The 20,807-nt window shown below is 45.7% G+C and overlaps 1 protein-coding gene across 3 annotated transcripts in view; it reads left to right on the top strand.

The window, feature by feature from the left end:
• SAE1 (SUMO1 activating enzyme subunit 1) overlaps positions 1-20,807 on the top strand; it is an 80,754-nt gene that overhangs the window by 29,054 nt on the left and 30,893 nt on the right. For all 3 annotated transcript variants that reach the window (XM_054538452.2, XM_054538453.2, NM_001133483.1), the window contains 1 exon segment: positions 10,168-10,273. In XM_054538452.2, the coding sequence (XP_054394427.1) occupies positions 10,168-10,273 (106 nt within the window).

Below are 20,807 nucleotides of genomic sequence, written 5' to 3' on the forward strand. Positions count from 1 at the left end.
TTCAAACACTGCTCACTGCAGCCTCCCAAGTAGCTGGAATTACAGACATCCACTACACCTGGCTAATTTTTAATTTTTAAAAATTATTATTATTTTTGAGATGGAGTCTTGCTCTGTCACCCAGGCTGGAGTGCGGCGGCACAATCTCAGCTCACTGCAGCCTCTGCCTCCTGGGTTCAAGCAGTTCTCCTGCCTCAGCCTCTGGAGTAGCTGGGACTGCAAGTGTGTGCCACCACACTCGACTAGTTTTTGTATTTTTAGTAGAGATGGTATTTCTCCATACTGGCCAGGCTGGTCTCGAACTCCTGGCCTCAAGTGATCCGCCCACTTTGGCCTCCCAAAGTACTGGGATTATAGGCGTGAGCCACAGCTTCCAGCCTGATTATTTCCATTTTAAAAAAGAATAATTGAAGTAACCTTTGTTACTGATGAAATGAATTAACCTTCTAGTATATTAATTCTCACGGTTTAGGTTATTTGAACTAAGCTGAGAGAACAGAATACCAAAGAAGACAATAGACTTGCCCAGAAATATTTAGAAGTAAGTCATTCAGTTGCCTGGACTGGAACCCTCAGGCCAGAGAGGTTCAAAATCCTGCACTTTTTTTTTTTTTTTTGAGACAGAGTCTTGCTCTATCGCCCAAGCTGGAGTGCAATGGTGCGATCTCGGCTCACTGCAACCTCCACCTCCCGGGTTTAAGCGATTCTCCTGCGTCAGCCTTCCGAGTAGCTAGGACTACAGGTGCGCACCACCATGCCCAGCTAATTTTTTTTTTTTTTGAGATGGACTCTCGCTCTGTCGCCCAGGCTGGAGTGCAGTGGTGCGATCTCGGCTCGCTGCAAGCTCCACCTCCTGGGTTCAAGCCGTTCTCCTGCCTCAGCCTCCCGAGTAGCTGGGACTACAGACGCCCGCCACCATGCCCAACTAATTTTTTTGTATTTCTAGTAGCGATGGGGTTTCACCGTGTTAGCCAGGATGGTCTCGATCTCCTGACCTCATGATCCGCCTGCCTCGGCCTCCCAAAGTGCTGGGATTACAGGCGTGAGCCACTGCGCTCAGCCTAATTTTTGTATTTTTAGTAGAGACGGGGTTTCACCATGTTGACCAAGATGGTCTCAATCTCCTGACCTCGTGATCCACCCGTCTCAGCCTCCCAAAGTGCTGGGATTACAGGCGTGAGCCACCACTCCTGGCCAATCCTGCTAATTATTAATATCAGAACTACTTGGTTCAAAGGAGTGGAAATAGGGCAATGACGGGGGTAAATTTGCAGAGTTAGGTGGAATGCTGCTAGCAAGTTTTCCAGGTAGGAGAGTTAGTTGGGGTAGGGGATGCTAATGTTAGCTTATCTCTATGTATATATATTTAATTTTATATATTATTTATATTTGAGATAGGATGTAACTCTGTAGCCCAGGCTGGAGTGCAGTGGCGCGAACACAGCTTACTGCAACCTTGAACTCCTGGGCTAAAGGGATCCTCTCATCCACCTCAGTCTCCAAGGTAGCTGGAATCACAGGCTTGTGCCACCATGCTCTGCTAATTTTTTCGGGTGTTTTTTTTTTGAGATCTCTTGCTGTGTTGCCCAGGCTGATCTCAAACTCCTGGCCTCAAGTGATCCGCTTGCCTTGGCCTCCCAAAGTGCTGAGATCATAGGCATGAGCCACCATACCCAGCCTATTTTTTTTTTATTGTGACATTTAATGCACAAAAGAAGATATACAGCATCAATGCAGATAATGGAACAAAACAAACACTATCCACCTTAAAAACACAAATATTTTTAGTACTTTTGTACCAATCTGTGTGCTGTTTATCTTCTACTTCCTCTCCCTGTGCCCTCACCAGGTAAGTAACCCCAGAGCTGCTGGTACATTTGTGTGGATTAAAAAAGACACCTGGAAGGGGCAGATACAGCCCTGCTTGGCTTCCTGTTTTATCACGTGTTTATAAATCTAAACAATGACATGGAACTTATTATACAATATTTTAGGCATAAATTAAGAATGATTTAGCTCACCATCATAGACCTACCACTCAATTTGAAGCATCAAACATTACTGGTATGGTGAAGCCCTCTGGCTGTCCCTCCAACGGAAGTTACCACCTTCCTCAGTTGGGTTTCTCATTCCTATGCATTTCTTCTTACTACTTATGTATGTATTTCCAAGCAATACATAGAATTGCTTTGCATGCTTTTTAGCTTCTTAAAAATTGGTTTTATATGGTATGCATGCTGCCACCTGCTTTTAAGGAGCAGCAACACGTTTGTGAGGCCATCTGTTTATATGTTGTTCTAGGGCTTTGCTGTCCATTTTGGTAGCCACTAGCCACAGCTGGCTGTTTAAATTAATTAAAATCAAATAAAATAAAAGATTTAGTTCCTCAGTCTTACTGGTCACATTTCAAGTGGCCAGTAAGCACATGTGGCCATTGGCATTTGTATTGCATAGCACAGATTACATTCTGTTCCATCATCACAGCTAGTTCTCTGTTGGACAGCCCTGCAGGGCATTTCTTTTTGGTTTTTGTTTTGTTTTTATTTTTGTTTTTTGCTAGAGTCTTTGTTGCGTAAACACATTACTATTTATATATCAATTTTTCTATTTATGAGCATTTGGGTATGCTCATAATTTGTTACAAATTGTGCTGCATAAGCATTTTGTTTGTATGTGTATAGATGATCTCCTTGGGCAATTGTGTTAATTTCTCTTGGGTATATACCTGGGAGTAAAATTAAGGGCATTTTCAGCTTTTCCAGACCCCGTGGTTACTCTCAAGTGGTTTTATCAATTTATATTCTAGAACCAACATTATGTATCAGTAACATTTGGTAACTTCAGGCGTTTTTTTTCCATTCTGCTGAGTGTGAAAAATATGTTTTGATTATGGTTGTCATTTGTTAGAATACTTTGTTAAAGCTTTTTAAAGATTCTTGGTCTCTCTACCCCACCCCCCACCCCCTACCCCAGGAATTTTGATTGGGTAGGACCTGGGGATTATATTCATCTTTATATGCAGAATTATATTACCTCTTACTGTTAGGCCTGATTTAAGAAGTAAAATAAGGCTGGGTGCAGTGGCTCATGCCTGTAATCCCAGCACTTTGGGAAGCCAAAGTGGGCAGATCACTTGAGCCCAGGAGTTTGAGACCAGCCTGGGCAATATGGCGAAAACCCCTTCTCTACCAAAAATACAAAAATTAGCTGGGCGTTGTAGCACGTGCCAGTGGTCTCAGCTACTGGGGAAGCTGAGGCGGGAGGATTGCTTGAGCCTGGGAAGTGGAGGCAGCAGTGAGCTGAGATTGAGCCACTGTACTACATCCTGGGTGACAGAGCAACACACTGTCTCAAAAAAAATTTTTTTTTAAGTAAAATAAGTTCATAATTCCAAATGTGGAAAATGCAGAACAAGTTAATGAAATGTTAATCCTACTACCAAATAATAACTATAACCTTCCTTTCAGTATTTTTCTATGTATATACAACAAAATTGGGGCACTATTTAATACAGATAATATATATGGTTAGCTCTCCTTATTAATGGGCTTCACATTCATGGATTCAACCAACTGTGGATCAAAAATATTTAGTGTGCTTGGAGTATATCCAAAAAAAAAAAGAGAAAATTGAAATCCTATTAATAATAAAATATTTGGGAAAAAACATTGCGTCTATGTGTACCAAACATGTACAGACTTTTTTCCTTGTCATTATTCCCTAAGCAGTACAATATAACAACTGTTTACGTAGCAATTACATTAGGTATTATAAGTAATCTAGAGATGATTTAAAGTATATGGGAGGCCGGGCGCAGTGCCTCACGCCTGAAATCCCAGCACTTTGGGAGGCCGAGGTGGGTGGATTACTTGAGGTCAGGAGTTGGAGACCAGCCTGGCCAATGTGGTGAAACCCCATCTCTAATAGAAATACAAAATTAGCTGGGCATGGTGGCGCACACCTGTAATCCCAGCTATTCAGGAGGCTGAGGCAGGAGAATCACTTGAACTTGGGAGGCAGAGGTTGCAGTGAGCCAAGATCGCACCATTGCACTCCAGCCTGGGCGACAGAGCAAGACTCTCTCAAAAATAAATAAATAAATAAACAAAGTATGTGGGAGGATGCGCATAGAGTATATGTAAGTACTAGGCCATTTATTTATTTAGAGACAGAGTCTTGCTTTATCGCCCAGGCTGGAGCGCAGTGGCGTGATCTCTGCCTCCCAGGTTCAAGTGATCCTCTGGCCTCAGCCTCCCGAGTAGCTGGGATTACAGGCTTGTGCTACCACACCTGGCTAAGTTTTGTATTTTTAGTAGAGAGGGCATTTCACCTTGTTCGCCAGGCTGGTCTCGAACTCCTGACCTCAGGTGATCCGCCCACATCGGCCTCCCAAAGTTTTGGGATTACAGGCGTAAGCCATTGCGCCTGGCTTGTATATGTGTATATGTATATGGTTTTGTCTTTTGCTTTTTTCACTCAATAAGCATTCCCCAAATCTGCTTTGGAGCGCATGATTTTATTTTATTTTTATTTTTTTGAGACGGAGTCTTGGTCTGTTGCCCAGGCTGGAGTGCAGTGGCACGATCTCGGCTCACTGCAAGCTCTGCCTCCTGGGTTCACGCCATTCTCCTGCCTCAGCCTCCCGAGTAGCTGGGACTACAGGCGCCCGCCACCACGCTCGGCTAATTTTTTGTATTTTTAGTAGAGACGGGGTTTCACTATGTTAGCTAGGATGGTCTCGATCTGCTGACCTCGTGATCTGCCCGCCTTGGCCTCCCAAAGTGCTGGGATTACAGGCATGAGCCACCACGTCTGGCCTGGAGCGCGTGATTTTAAATGTCTGTGTCATTTTTCCTCTTCTTGTCTAGCCATAATCTATTTTACCAGTCTCTTATTGTATTGAGGTTATTGAGGTTATTGCAGTTTCCTACTATGCTAAATGGCTCCTAACAACAAATTTAATGGTTGATGGGCTATGTGGAGAATTCACCCTTTTTTTTTTTTTTGAGACAGAGTCTTTCTCTGTCACCCAGGCGGGAGTGCAGTGGTGTGATCTCAGCTCACTGCAGCCTCTGCCTCCCAGGTTCAAGCGATTCTCCTGCCTCAGCCTCCTGAGTAGATGGAACTACAGGCACCTGCCACCACGCCTGGCCAATTTTTTTTTGTATTTTTAGTAGAGACGGGGTTTCACCGTGTTAGCCAGGATGGTCTCGATCTCCTGACCTCGTGATCCGCCCGCCTCGGCCTCCCAAAGTGCTGGGATTACAGGCGTGAGCCACCGTGCCCTGCTAATTTTTGTATTTTTAGTAGAGACTGAGTTTCACCATATTGGCCAGGCTGGTCTCGAACTCCTGACCTTGTGATCCGCTCGCCTCGGCCTCTCAAAGTGCTGGGATTACAGGCATGAGCCAAGTCTTTTTTTGTTGTTGTTGTTGTTGAGACGGCATCTTGCTCTATTGCCCAGGCTGGAGTGCAGTGGTTTGATCGTGATCTCGGCTCACTGCAACCTCAGCCTCCTGGGTTCAAGCGATTCTCCTGTCTCAGCCTCCCAAGTAGCTGGGATCACAGGCATGTGCCACGATGTCCGGCTAATTTTTATATTTTTAGTGGAGACGGGGGTTTCACCATGTTGGCCAGGCTGGTCTCGAACTCCTGACCTCAGGTGGTCTACCCACCTTGGCCTCCCAAAGTGCTGGGATTATAGGTGTGAGCCACCGCACCTGGCCTTGTTATTAGTCTTAACTAGATTGTTGATTGAAATCCTTAAGCCCAGAACTGTATGTGAAGGATGGTGGAGAAGAGTGGCTCAGGCATTCTAGGCAGAGGTATTCTTGAGCTGAGGAAGTGGAGGAGAGGAGGTATGTAAGTTACCTGTTTTCTGGTGTTCATTCCAGTGGATAGTGGATGCCACTCCCTGGCAGACACTGTGGGTGCCTCACCTGAAAGATTCCTGATTCCCTGAAGGCATTGTCGGGTGTATTTTTTCTTTATAAGCCTAATGCCAGTGGAGTGGGTAAGGCAGGTACCACCTTTTGCATCTGCTGCTACAGATTAGGCAGCTTGGTTAAGTTTTGTTTTGTTTTCAATTGTTATGAGTTAGTTTGAACCAAAAGGATTGTTAAGTGAAGTGCAAGAAGCACTGAATAACTACTGTTATCTGAGAGGAGTAATAAAGACCAGGGCCACTGGGCAATCCCAGAGGCATTAGGAATTTGTGGCCTTTCCCTTTAGAGCATTGTCATTATGTGTATCTGCATCTCTGCATTCCGACTTTTCACATTTTCAGTTCCCAGGAGAGAGAATCTGATTGGCCTGGTTGGGGCCCTGTGCCCACTTCTGGCTGTCACCTGTGGCTTTCTTCCCTCAGTTGTAGACCACACTCTGGATACCTGGGACCCCTGAAATCTCCTGCCCAGACAACCCCAAGCTTCTCAGGATTTTTTGTGGGCTGCTTCCCTGTTCTGCCTGTGCAGTGCAGGCCTTGTCACAATGTCTGAATGCTTAGGCCAGAGACGTGGGGGTTTGGTGAGAAAGGATGAGCTGAGTAGCCACACTCAAGTGCAGAGCCACCAGTATTGTGGGACAGAGCCAGGCATGGGAAAAGAAGTGGGCACGGATGGGGGCCAGCTTTCCCGATGTGCCTTAATCTGGCACAGAACTCCTAAGGAGTGTGATAATTTCAAATTTGATCCAGGCCTTCCAGGTGGTTATGAAGAAGGCGTGTTTTTCAAGACAGGATAATACAATATACTTCATTTAATAGCTTGTTAGTGTGATTTGTAACTAAATATGTAGACATGATATATGGGTCTTCATTCATACTCTTGCCGCAGGCCCTGAAAGTGTTAGCTAACAGGCAAGACCTGCCTGGAACTGAGATTCTAAAACACAACCCCCACCCCCAACTCCGTTTCATCATATAGTAACCTAACATATTAGTTGGTTCATTGCTTATAGTCAGGCAAACAACAAAGACTCCGAATTGAGCTCTTGGTAATTTTTGAAACCTGCCTGGTAATACTGTTTCCTCATTCTGATGGCATTCCCAGACCATATTGCGAATGAGTTGATGTGTATTTTCAAACTTGTTGAGAAGGGCCTGGTGGTCTATATAGCAGGCATTAAATGTCACCAGGCCGACCTCATGACTTATCTTTTGAGGTCAAACAGACCCATTGACCAAAAGATTTGAGGGCAGTGAAAACATCTTGTATACTATCTTTAACAATAGATTTAACTCCTAAAGGAAAGCCACCTAAACATGACTGTTTAATCTTCACTAGCAATTTGAACTTTTTTTTTTTTTTTTGAGACGGTATCTCACCTTGTTGCCCAGGCTGGAGTGTAGTGGCGTGACCTTGGCTCACTGCAACCTCTACCTCACGGGTCCAAGTGATTCTCCTGCCTCAGCTTCCTGAGCAGCTGGGATTACAGGTGCCTGCCACCGCACCCGGCTAATTTTTTTGTATTTTTAGTAGAGACAGGGTTTCACCATGTTGGCCAGGCTGGTCTCGAATTCCTGACCTCTAGTGATCCACCCGCCTTGGCCTCTCAAAATGCTAGGATTACAGGTGTGAGCCACCGCACCCGGCCTGCGCCCAGATAATTTTTGTTGGTTTTTTTTTTTTTTTGAGAGTCTCGCTCTGTCCCCTAGGCTGCAGTATAGTGGCACGATGGGTTCACGCCATTCTCCTGCCTCAGCCTCCTGAGTAGCTGGGACTACAGGCGCCCGCCACCACGCCCGGCTAATTTTTTTGTATTTTTAGTAGAGACGGAGTTTCGCCATGTTAGCCAGGATGGTCTTGATCTCCTGACCTTGTGATCTGCACGCCTCGGCCTCCCAAAGTACTGGGATTACAGGCATGAGCCACTGCGCCCAGCCAACAATTTGAACTTTTATCTGTCAAATCTATATGCATCCTTAGCAAGCTTTGTAAACTGCCTGGTAACTGATAGATCTTGGTTCACTTAGCTTCCCAAATTACGCTGTTATCATCTTGTCTCTCTGTTCTTTAAATATCTGGTTGGGAGGGTGTGGAGAGAGAGGGAGGAAGAAAGACACCTCTGTAAGTTTGAAATTATTTGCATCCCCCCCACCACCCACAACCAACCTTTTTAAAATATAGAGACACAGAGTCTATACCACGCCTGGCCTAAAATAATTTTTTTTTAGAGACGGGATCTAACAATGTTCCCCCAGCTTGGCTATCTTAAACTTCTGAAGGGTAGCTAGTTCTAAGAACTGCTTTTTTCTGGCTAGGCACAGTGGCTCACGCCTATAATCCCAACACTTTGGGAGACCGAGGCAGGCAGATCACCTAAGGTCAGGAGTTTGAGACCAGCCTGGGCAATATAGTGAAATCCTGTCTCTACTAAAAATACAAAAATTAGCTGGTCGTGGTGGCATGCATCTGTAATCCCAGCTACTGGGGAGGCTGAGGCACGAGAATTACTTGAACCCAGGAGGTGGAGGTTGCAGCAAGCTGAGATCATGCACTGCACTCCAGCCTGGGTGACAGAGAGGGAGACTGGAAAAAAAAAAATGTTTAAAACAAAAAACTGTTTTTTTTGTATGTGTGTTTATGTTTGAACCATTTGTGAAAGTGGTCCCAGCATGGTGCCACATGTGTCATTTCCAAATATTTCAGTCTGTATTTTTTTCTCTTCCTCTGTTTTTTCTGTCACCCAGGCTGGAGTGCAGTGGTACGATCTGGCTCACTGCAGCCTTGACCTCCTGTGCTAAAACAATTCTCTTGCCTCAGCCTCCTGTGAAGCTGGGACCACGGGTGCGTGCCACTGCACCCAGCTAACTTGTAGAGATCGGGGTCTCACTTTGTTGTCCAGGCTGGTCTTTGACTCCTGGACTCAGGTGATCATGCCACTTTGGCCTCCCAGAGTGCTGAGATTATAAAAGTGAGCCACCACACTCAGCCGTAAATGTGTTGTTGTTGTTGTTGTTGTTGTTGTTGTTGAGACAGAGTTTTGCTCTTGTTGCTGAGACTGGAGTGCAATGGCGCAATCTCGGCTAACTGCAACCTCCCCCTCCTAGGTTGAAGCGATTCTCCTGCCTCAGCCTCCCAGGTAGTTGGGATTACAGGTGCCCGCCACCACGTCCAGCTGATTTTTGTATTTTTAATAGAGACAGGGTTTCACTGTGTTGGTCAGGCTGGTCTTGAACTCCTGACTTCAGGCGATCCACCCGCCTCGGCCTCCCAAAATGCTAGGATCACAGGCATGAGCCACTGTGCCTGGACCTGTAAATGGTATTTCAAAGTAAAATATATGTCATTGCATTTATCAAGATAATTTGATTGAGCTTTGTAGGTCCTAGCCATCCTTCTGCCTATCATTGGGCTTTTTGCAAATGCTGTTCCTGTTTCCACAACCTGGAGCTTTGTCCCATCCCCTTTATTGTTTCTCTTGCTGTTATTTATTATTGTCATCCATCATCATTAAACCATTCCTCTGCCAAGAAACATTTAATTTTTGTTTTTGTTTACTATTACAAAAACGTTTTATAGAATATTGTTAGACTTACATTCTTGCCCCTCATTGTGGAAGTATTCCTGTAGTATGAATACAGCCAGAGGTTTTTTAGTTTTGTTTTGGTTTTTTTGAGGAGTCTCACTCCTTCATCCAGGCTGGAGTGCAGTGATGCGATCTTGGCTCGCTGCAAACTTCACCTCCTGGGTTCAAGCGATTCTCCTGCCTCAGCCTCCCAAGTATCTGGGACTACAGGCGGCCGCCAGCATGCCTAGCTAATTTTTGTATATTTGTAGAGACGGAGGTTTCACCGTGTTGGCCAGGCTGGTCTCGAACTCCTGACCTCATGTGATCCGCCTGCCTCGGTCTCCAAAGTGTTGGGTTTACAGGTGTGACCCACCACGCCTGGCCCAGCGAGAGTTAAAGAGCCAGAATGGAAGCAGGTCTTTGGAAGCTTGGCTCTGTCTTCCTTCAGTGCAGAGAGTTTGTGTTGTCCATCCCCAGACTTTAGGGAAGCACACAGTGAGTGCTCAATAAGCATTTCTTGGATCAAATGGCCCCTGCTTCTTTTAATGGTCAGTAAACTTTAAATAATGAGATTTTTCTGCGATAGAGAAGAGCAACTGCCTTGTGATTGGAAGCCAGCATATGTTATTCCTAAGCAGTTCTGCCTTTTTTCCACAGAAGGTGGTCTTCTGCCCTGTTAAAGAAGCCTTGGAGGTGGACTGGAGCAGTGAGAAAGCAAAGGCTGCTCTGAAGCGCACGACCTCCGACTACTTTCTCCTTCAAGGTGAGGCCTCAAAGCACAACTTACCCAGGGAGGGCTTTTGGCTCTGATTTCTGCAAATGTGGTTGCAAGGTCCAGATGGTTTTGTGATGTTTGCCTTGGGTGACATTCTTCATTGGCTAGTTCTCAGTGATCACTTGAGAAAGGGGTGATCACTTGAAGTGGGTGAGGTCTACCATTGAGCTCTGGGTTCTAATGACTTCTGCTTTTTTTACTTGTTGAAATGACCTCCCTGTCAAGTTGACCCTATGGTAATAGTGTTACAGGTCACAGATTGAGCAACCTCTTTTTTTTTTTTTTTCCTTTTTTGAGACAGAGTCTTGCTCTGTCACTCAGACTGGAGTGCAATGGGGTGCAATCTTGGCTCACTGCAACCGCCACCTCCTGGGTTGAAGCGATTCTGGTGTCTCAGTGTCCCCAGTAGCTGGGATGACAGGCATGCGCCGCTGTGCCCGGCTAATTTTTGTATTTTGAGTAGGGATGGGGTTTCACCATGATGCCCAGGCCCTGAAGTGCTGGGATTATAGGCATGAGCCACCATGCGAAGCTTGATCAACCAACTTCTCTTCACCCGCCCCCCCCTTTTTTTTTTGTTGAGACAGAGTCTTGCTCTGTCACCCAGGCTGGAATACAGTAGCGCGATCATGGTTCACTGTAGCCTCTACTTCCTGGGCTTAAGTGCTCCCCATGCCTCAGCCTTGTGAGTAGCTGGTACTACAAGCACACACCACTGTGCCCAGCTAGTTTTTGTATTTTTTTGTAGCAGCAAAGTTTCTCCATGTAGCCCAGGCTGGACTTGAACTCTTGGGCTCTAGTGAAATCCCCACCTTGGCCTTCCAAAGCTGGAGTTAAAGGCGTAAGCCACCAGCGCTTGTTCCCCTCTTCAGAATTCTTTCTCTGCCTCAAAACCAGCCTCACGCTCATGAAAGGTGGGGTTGTTTTTCCTCTTACTATTAATGAACTACTTATCAGTCCATCTTTGCTGGTGGTCAGGAGACTGTTAGTAGTATTGGTTGGCTTTTCAGTGTTCTTCCTGTACTTGGCACTTTTTTGTTTGTTTTTGAGACGGAGTCTCACTCTGTCCCCAGGCTGGAGTGCAGTGGTGTGATCTTGGCTCACTGCAACCTCTGCCTCCCGGATTCAAGCGATTCTTCTGCCTCAGCCTCCCGAGTAGCTGGGACTGTAGGTGCGTGCTAACACACCCAGCTAATTTTTATGTTTTTAGTAGAGACAGGGTTTCACCATGTTGGCCAGGTTGGTCTCGCTCTCTTGACCTCATGATCTGCCCACCTCGGCCCCCCAAAGTGCTGGGATTACAGGTGTGAGCCACCGTGCCTGGCAAACCTGGTACTTTTAATTTTTATTTTAATTTCTTTTTTTGGAGACGGAGTCTAGCTCTGTCACCCAGGCTGGAGTGCAGTGGCACGATCTTCGCACACTGCAACCTCTGCCTCCCAGGCTCAAGCAATTCTCCTGCCTCGGCCTCCCAAGTAGCTGAAATACAGGCGGGCGCCACCATACCCAGCTAATTTTTTTTTTGAGATGGAGTCTCGCTCTGTTGCCCAGGAGAGCAGTGGCGTGATCTTGGCTCACTGCAACCTCCACCTCCCAGGTTCAAGTGATTCTCCTGCCTCAGCGTCCTGAGTAGCTGGGATCACAGGCACCTGCCACCACACTTGGCTAATTTTTTGTATTTTTAGTATTTTTGTATTTTTTTGTATTTTCACCATCTTGGCCAGGCTGGTCTCGAACTCCTGACCTCAGGTGATCTGCCCACCTCAGTCTCCCAAAGTGTTGGGATTACAGGCGTGAGCCACTGCACCTGGCTGCGCCTAATTTTTGTATTTTAGTAGAGACAGGGTTTCACCATGTCGGCCAGGCTGGTCTTGAACTCCTGACCTCAGGTGATCTGCCCGCCTCAGCCTCTCGAAGTGCTGAGATTACAGGCGTCATAATTTTTTTTAAAGTATTTTTTTTTTTATGTTATTTATGCACTTATTTTTTTTTGAGACGGAGTCTTACTCTGTCGCCCAGGCTGGAGTGCAGTGGTGCAATCTTGGTTCACTGCAACCTCCACCTCCCGGTTCAAAGTTTCCCTGCCTCAGCTCCCGAGTAGCTGGGATTACAGGTGCCCGCCAGCACACCCAGCTAATTTTTGTATTTTTAGTAGAAACGGGGTTTCACCATGTTGGCCAGGCTGGTCTCAAACTCCCAGCCTCAGATGATCCACCTGCCTCGGCCTCCCAAAGTGCTGGAATTACAGGCGTGAGCCACCACGCTCAGCTGGATGAACTATTTGAAAGTCCCGAATATCCATTTGTATAGAAATAAATGGGTTGAGCAGGAATGAGTGTTGCATGTGAGTGGGCTGCACTTAGAAAATGCCTCCTCTTGATAGTGGGATCAGGTGTGGAAGAGGCATCAGCAGTAAGAGCAGAGTCTTCTCCAGTCCGGGGTTCCCTGTGGGAACAGTGCCTGGGCCCTTTGGGAGAAGCTTGTTGCTCACTGCCTCGCATATAGAAAGCCCTCAGGAAACAATGGGTGCTAATTCGCCAAGGTTTGGGTTTGATTTGAGCATCTCTAACTGCTGCTTATGAAAGGAGTCAACTGGGCCAGGCTACTAAAAATACAGAAATTAGCCAGATGAGGTGGTGTGTGCCTGTAATCCCAGCTACTCGGGAGGCTGAGGCAGAATCACTTAAACCTAGGAGGCAGAAGTTGCAGAATCCGAGATCATGCCAAAGCACTCCAGCCTGGGTGACAGAGCTGAACTCCATCTCCAAAAAAAACGGGGAAAAACAGAGTCAATCACAAATCATCTACTCCGGAGTTGAAAAGTGTACACGCCAAAAAAAAAAGAGAAAAGTAAAAAAGCACATATCTTCACGGATGACAGAGTTCTCTAGGACTTGCTCTGTGCCAGGCGTTTTCCTTGTATATCACCTTCATCTCACAAAGGCCCTCAGGCAAGTGCTATTAACACCACCAGCTACAGAGGGGAATCTGACGCTCAGGGAATTTAAAGTCAGTGGCTCAAGATCACCCATCTAAAACAAAATGGCAGTGCCCACTGGAAGCCAGGTCTGTTTTGATTCCAAAGGTCTTGTTCTTTTTCTTTTTCCCCAGAGACAGAGTCTTGCTCTATCACCCAGGCTGGAGTGCAGTGGGGCGATCTTGGCTCACTGCAACCTCTGCCTCCTGGGTTCAAGCGATTGTACAGGCACGCACCACCACACCCAGCTAATTTTTGTATTCTTAGTAGAGGCATAGTTCCACCATATTGGCCAGACTGGTCTCGAACTCTTGACCTCGTGAACCGCCTGCCTCGGCCTCCTAAAGTGCTGGGATTAGAGGCGTGAGCCACTGCGTCTGGCCCAAAGGTCTTGTTCAGAACAACCATGTGCCACTGCCTGCCACAGAAGTCATAAAGCTACTGTTTTTTCCTCAACCACCTGTCCACCCCTCCAGCCCCGTAACTTCTGATACTGATGTCCAGTAGCACCTGCACTGAACATTCACTTTGCTCCTAGATATCAGTTTTGTCCCCTCAGTTCAATGACCCCTGTGATGTTGAGATGAAGGAGAAAATACTCTGGAAACTGCAGAGGATTAAATCAGGATTTCCTCACTTCAGCACACTACTGACATTCTGTGCCGGATATCTCTGTCACTGGGGGCTGTCCTGTGCACTGTGGGATATTTAGTAACACCCCTATCCTCTACTCACTAGATGCCAGTGATATCTCCCCACCCAGCTCTAACATCAAAAAATGTTTCCAGACACCGCTGCCACATGTCCCCAGTTGAGAACCACTGGATTATGCTAAACTCAAAGGCCAGTTGACTTCTTTCTTTTTTCTTTTTTTTTTTTTGTGATGGAGTCTCTCTCTGTCGCCCAGGCTGGAGTGCAGTGGCGCAATCTCGGCTCACTGCAAGCTCAGCCTCCCGGGTTCACGCCATTCTCCTGCCTCAGCCTCCCGAGTAGCTGGGACTACAGGCGCCTGCCACTATGCCTGGCTAATTTTTTGTATTTTTAGTAGAGACGGGGTTTCACCACGTTAGCCAGGATGGTCTCCAACTCCTGACCTCCTGATCCACCCGCCTCGGCCTCCCAAAGTGCTGGGATTACAGACGTGAGCCACTGCGCCCAGCCTGTTTACCCTTAATTCCATCCCTCAGTGGGTATTATGGCAACAGTCTCATGAGTGCCTATGACCCTTTGCTGGATAGTATATCCTATCATGTTTACCACTCTCTCCCAGATGGCATTAATTATCTGTCTTTTTCAGTTTTGAGTTCCAGGGCTTTGGATATGGTAATCAAAACATTAAAACTATGTGCAGTAAATTTCTTTTTTTCTTTTCTTTTTTTTTTTTTGGTGTGGTGAAAAGCACATAACATAAAATTTACCCTTATAACTTAAGTGTATAGGTCAGTAATAATCATACAATGTTTTATTTTATTTTGTTTTTTTCTGAGATGGAGTTTCGCTCTTGTTGACCAGGCTGGAGTGCAATGGTGCGATCTCGGTTCACCACAACCTCCACCTCCCAGGTTTAAGCAGTTCTCCTGCCTCAGCCTCCTGAGTAGCTGGGATTACAGGCATATGTCACAACGCCCGGCAAATTTTTTGTGAGACAGAGTCTCGCTCTGTCGCCCATCCTGGAGTGCAGTGGCATGATCTCAGCTCACTGCAAGCTCTGCCTCCCGGGTTCATGCCATTCTCCTGCCTCAGCCTCCCGAGTAGCTGGGACTACAGGTGCCCGCCACCATGCCCGGCTAATTTTTTTGTATTTTTAGTAGAGACGGGGTTTCACCATGTTAGCCAGGATGGTCTCGATCTCCTGACCTCGTGATCTGCCTGCCTCGGCCTCCCAAAGTCCTGGGATTACAGTGCTGGGATTACAGGCGTGAGCCACCGCGCCTGGCCAAATTTTTGTATTTTTAGTAGAGACGGGGTTTCACCATGTTTGCCAGGCTGGTCTCAAACTTCTGACCTCAGGTGATCCTCCTACCTCGGTCTCCCAAAGTGCTGAGATTACAGGCGTGAGGCACCGCGCCCGGCAGTGAGAACATTTACAATCACATATTGTGTAGCACCAGGAAGGATTTTTAAGATCAAAGTTAGCACATTAGAAGTGGAAATAATTTAAAAGCGGCCTTGATTTTTTTTTTTTTGCCTACTGTAAAGTCAAGCCTCAGTAACATTCTGACTTCAGGATGCGGGGTGGCTTTGGGGGATATCCAAGTTGAGTGGTAAACTTTGTAGGCACTACTCTTGTTTCCATGTTCCTGGCACCTAAGTTGATATATTTTCTCACAGTCTTGTGACAATCTTTGAAGTATAGTTGTTATCCCATTTTCCTATAAGGAGACCAAGGTTGAGCATGGTTGTGATTGCTGAAAGTCATATCCGTGGTTTTATAGACAGTCAGAATTTAGACCATGAGGTTTGTTTTACCTGTGGACTTAGTTTTCAACATATTTAAGATACATCTGTAGGCTGGGCCGGTGGCTCATGTCTGCAATCCCAGCACATTGTGAGGCTGAGGTGGGCAGATCATTTGAGGTCAGGAGTTCCAGGGCAGCCTGGCCAAGATGGTGAAATCCCGTCTCTACTAAAAAACACAAAAATTAGCCAGGCATGGTGGCACACACCTGTAGTCCCAGCTACTTGGGAGGCTGAGGTGAGAGAATCTCTTGAACCTAGGAGGCGAGGTTTCAGTGAGCCAAGATCGTGCCACACTGCACTCCAGCCTGGGCGACAGAACGAGACTCTGTCTCAAAATAAAATAAAATATCTCTAAACTAATATATCTCATTAAATTTCAGATCTGGAGTTCTGTGAGTTAGGGAAACAAGATCACCACCATACTAGAAAAAACTCTGGTGCAGATAGTATTAGACACAAAGATTATCTGAATTCAGGCCCAGATAATTGTCTTCTTTTTCCCCAAGAAACATTTGAATTGTATTTCTGTTAGATAAGCATCATAGTAAAAAGTCTTCAAAGTTTTTGAAGGCATAAAAAGTTTTCTTTGTTAAACCCTTCCCATTTTTTTGTCTTCTAAATTTCTAGGAGAACTACTGTTAAGTTTTTTAGTATCTTGTTGAACAATGGTTAACAATTATAAACGTTTGTGTTTGTGTAATCAAACTGAAACACTGGTTGGGAACTTGCTTGTTTACACTTGATGGCGTAAATGATAGGGGAAGAGCATACATAAAAAAGTGGCCTCTTTTGCTTTCTTGGCAGCATAATGTTATATTCCTTTGGATGTATCATCATCTATAACCAGTCTCATCTTGAAAGGCACGCATATTTTCCATTTTTCCCAGTGCTTGGAATTTGTTTCCAAAATTGTTTCTAGGAACATGACTAATGTGACTGACAATGCCTTAGGAATTCCTAGTGGGGACAAGGTGCTTGGCTGGGATGCATACCTAAGAATACCTCACAAAGAAACCTGATTTTGTTTCACCATTGCCTAATGGCGCACGTAGTAGGTGCTCAATAAATAAATATTTTTTGCATGAGTGGTTTTTGCTTGTCTGGTCATTTGCCCTATTGCAGAGGGAAAGCAGTGTGCCCACTGGAGTCCCCACAGGGTCCTTTCGCCTGCATGCCTGCCCCCATGGCACCCATCAGGCTTTTGATTCCAATGTTGCCCTGGGCTCTCACTCGCAGATAGATGTTTTTTATTGCCCCATTCACAATTCAGCCACCTGCTGTCCGCATGCATGTGCTTGCCATGTTTAGATGTTGGGTGTTTTTCCAGTTTACTTAATAAGTTAGTGGCCAGACTGTACGCTTCCTGCTGCATTTTTCCACTGTCTTGAGAGTTGGCCTTGCCATCTGTGAGCAAAAGGTCTCATCTTTTTATTATTCTCCCATGGCATGTTGCAAAACAGTAAGCGTGAGCTGGTTTCCTGTGGCAAAAAATTGACTTTGATTTGTTCTTTTTGAGGTTACTGTGAGTTTATCATAACAGGAGTGCTAAAAATATCAAGTCTGGTATGGAAACAGCATTCACTTACCAGCATGAACAATAACATACAGGTTTAGCCTAGAGCAGGAAGAAATGGACTTCATCTCAAGATGAGAATACTTATCAGAGAATTCTTGGCAATCTTAACTTGCTCAGTCTCTGTTCTGATGAGTTATGGAAAAGTACTTAGACCATCTTTGAGCCACAGAATTGAAGCTGAAAATATTCTTAGACCAAACATTTTGTGAGCACCTGCTATGTACCAGATCTCATGGCTGGGACTCATCAGAGGAAGAGGAATAGAATAAGTCTTCTTGCCGATGTAAAAGACAAACAAATAATTCTACTCCTTGTGAGGACAGCAGTAACAGAGGGCTACAGAAACTATCATGTGTTGTTACTGGTTTTTGTTTTTTTTTTCCCGCCCAAAACAGGGTCTTGCTCTGCTTTCCAGGCCGGAGTGCGGTGGCACAATCATAACTCACTATAGCCTTGAACTCCTGGGCTCAAGTTATCCTCTCACCTCGACCTGCAAAGTAGCTGGGACTACAGGCGTGTGCCACCATGTCCAGCTATTTTAAAAAATTTGTAAAGATTGGGGCAGGGAGGTCTTGCTATGTTGCCCAGGCTGGCCTTGAACTCCTGGCCTTAAGAAATCCTCTCACCTCAGTTTCCCAAAGAGGGACTATAGGAAAGCACCACCCTGCGTGGCTCGTTGTTCTGTTTTTAAATACATTTGCATTATTCCATAATAATCAAAAGTAATTTATTATGGGAACTTAGGAAACTGAAGTTCTGACCATCTTTGGGGAGTTGTGAAGTCTTGACAGAGGAGGGGAGATCTGAGCTGTATTTCGCAGAACAGGTATTTGCCAGGTGGGAAAGAGGGAAGAATATTGCAGAGCAACACGTGCACAGGGCAAGCAGGATAGAGGCTGAGCCTCAGAGGGAACTGGAGCATGGAGAGAGCAGGCTAGTGGTTTCCCTATTGATAGAATATCAGAATCTGGCCAGGCGCGGTGGCTCACGCCTGTAATCCCAGCACTTTGAGAGACTGAGGCAGGCAGATCATGAGGTCAAGAGATCGAGACCATCCTGGCCAACATAGTGAAACCCCATCTCTACTAAAAATACAAAAATTAGCTGGGCATGGTGGTGTGCGCCTGTAGTCCCAGCTACTTGGGCGGGGGAGGCAGGAGAATTGCTTGAAAACCTGGAAGGCAGAGGTTGCAGTGAGCTGAGGTCGCGCCACTGCACTCCAGCCTGACGACAGGGCAAGACTCCATCTCCAAAAAAAAAAAAAAATCTATCTATCTATCCATCAATCAGAATCACTGAGGAAACCGTTGAAAAATGCGGAGTCCCTGCTTGTAGCTCACATTACTGAATCCAGATAACTAGGAGTGACTTGCATATCTGCATTTTTCTATAGCACCCAGGTTTCTCAAACCAGCCAAGCTAGGGGAAAGTACTATCATAGGAAAGGGAAGCCCATTTCCCTGGTCAAAGCCTTTGCTTACTAGTTTATGTTTTTATTTTATTTTATTTTATTTTTGAGACAGAGTCTAGCTTTGTTGCCCAGGCTGGAGTTGCAGGTGCAATCTCAGCTCATTGCAACCTCCGCCTTTTGGATTCGTGTGATTCTCCTGCCTCAGCCTCCAAGTAGCAGGGATCACAGGCACACGCCACCATGCCTGGCTAATTTTTGTATTTTTAGTAGAGACGGGGTTTCACCATGTTGGCCAGGCTGGTCTCGAACTCTTGACCTCAAGTGATCCATGCACCTCGGCCTCCCAAAGTGCTGAGTTTATAGGCATGAGCCATCGCGCCTAGCCTGCATTTTTCTTTTAAAATGTATTAAGTACTGTATTTCAAATTACATTTGTGCACTGAAGCAGGGAGGAAAAAGGAGCTAACCCAAGTAGCTGTTCAATATAGTATTTTGACTGCATACCCTCAAAGTAAAGAAAAATCTCACCGGGCGCGGTGGCTCATGCCTGTAATCCCAGCACTTTGGGAGGCTGAGGCGGGTGGCTCACAGGGTCAGGAGATCGAGACCATCCTGGCTGACACGGTGAAACCTCGTCTCTACTAAAAATACAAAAATTAGCCCGGCGTGGTGGCGGGCACCTGTAGTCCCATCTACTTGGGAGGCTGAGGCAGGAGAATGGTTTGAACCTGGGAGGCAGAGCTTTCAGTGAGCTGAGATCCCACCACTACACTCCAGCCTGGGCGACAGAACAAGGCTCTGTCTCCAAAAAAAAAAAAAAGAAAAGAAAAGAAAAATCTCTAGCCAGTCGCGATGGCTCAATCCTAGGCTATAATCCTAGCACTTTGGGAGGCCGAGGCAGGTGGACTGACTGAGCTCAGAAGTTTGAGACCAGCCTGGGCAACATGGTGAAACCCTGTCTCTACTAAAATACAAAAAAAATTAGCTGGACATGGTGGCACACTCCTGTAATCCTAGCTACTTGGGAGACTGAGGCAGGAGAATTGCTTGAACCCTGGAGGCAGAGGTTGCAGTGAACCGAGGTCACTCCATTGCACTCCAGCCTGGGCGACAGAGCGTCTTAAAAAAAAAAAAAAGAAAAACTCTAAATAAATATTGAACTCTGCTTAGTAGGGATTTTGTTTTGAGATGAGGTCTTGCTCTGTACTGCAGGCTGGAGTGCAGTGGCATGATCATAACTTATTGCAGCTTCTCCCTCCCAGCTCAAGGAATCCTCACATCGCAGCCTCTCAAGTAGCTGGGATTATAGGCAAGTAGCAGGGATTACAGGCATGCAATACCACACCCAGCTGATTTTGGTATTATTTGTAGAGACGGAGTCTCACTGTGTTGCCCAGGGTAGTCTCTGTCTCCTGGGCCGAAGCGAGCCTCCTGCCCAAAGTGTTGGGATTACAGGTGTGAGCCACTTTGCCTGGCCTAGTAGGTTTGTTTTTCACAGTGATAGGGGTTAGCAATTCTGAAACTACTTACTGTTCTTCTAAGATTGAGCAGATAGGTAAGTATAGTGTTGATAATGAGAATCAAGCTTTCTTATTGTCAGAAAAGGGTGTTCCTATGAATGTGGACAGTGGGAAAGGCTAGAAGGAACCATGTGGTATTGGATTGGAATTGAAGTTATCTGGATGAACTCATGGTTTCTTATACATAGATGTAGTAATAGATGTATGTGTGTATGCGTATCCACTTTCACATGTGTTTATTTCCTAGAATTGTTTGTTGAGAGGGTTTATTCCCAGAGACATCCCAGAAGCACTGAATGCACTCATGCCAAGATGTTAATACCTTTCCTCACTAAAGAGAAACCAGGGTTCCTTGGAGAAATGGCTGTTTCCAGATCTGGGGTAGGAAAATTACAGGTGAGCTTGGAATATCCTGCTATGCCAGAAAGTAAGGAAGTGCTCTAAGAATGATAGGAGCATGTGAAAAGAACAAGAAGAATAATCAATTAATGTAAACAAGGAATTATGAAGATAACAAAGTCTATCTTTGACTATCACCATAGTAGTAACAATTGTTTCAATCAAGAATCAAGGTGCCG

Source organism: Pongo abelii, chromosome 20 (assembly GCF_028885655.2).
Source record: "Pongo abelii isolate AG06213 chromosome 20, NHGRI_mPonAbe1-v2.0_pri, whole genome shotgun sequence".
NCBI classification, from domain to species: Eukaryota; Metazoa; Chordata; class Mammalia; order Primates; family Hominidae; genus Pongo; species Pongo abelii.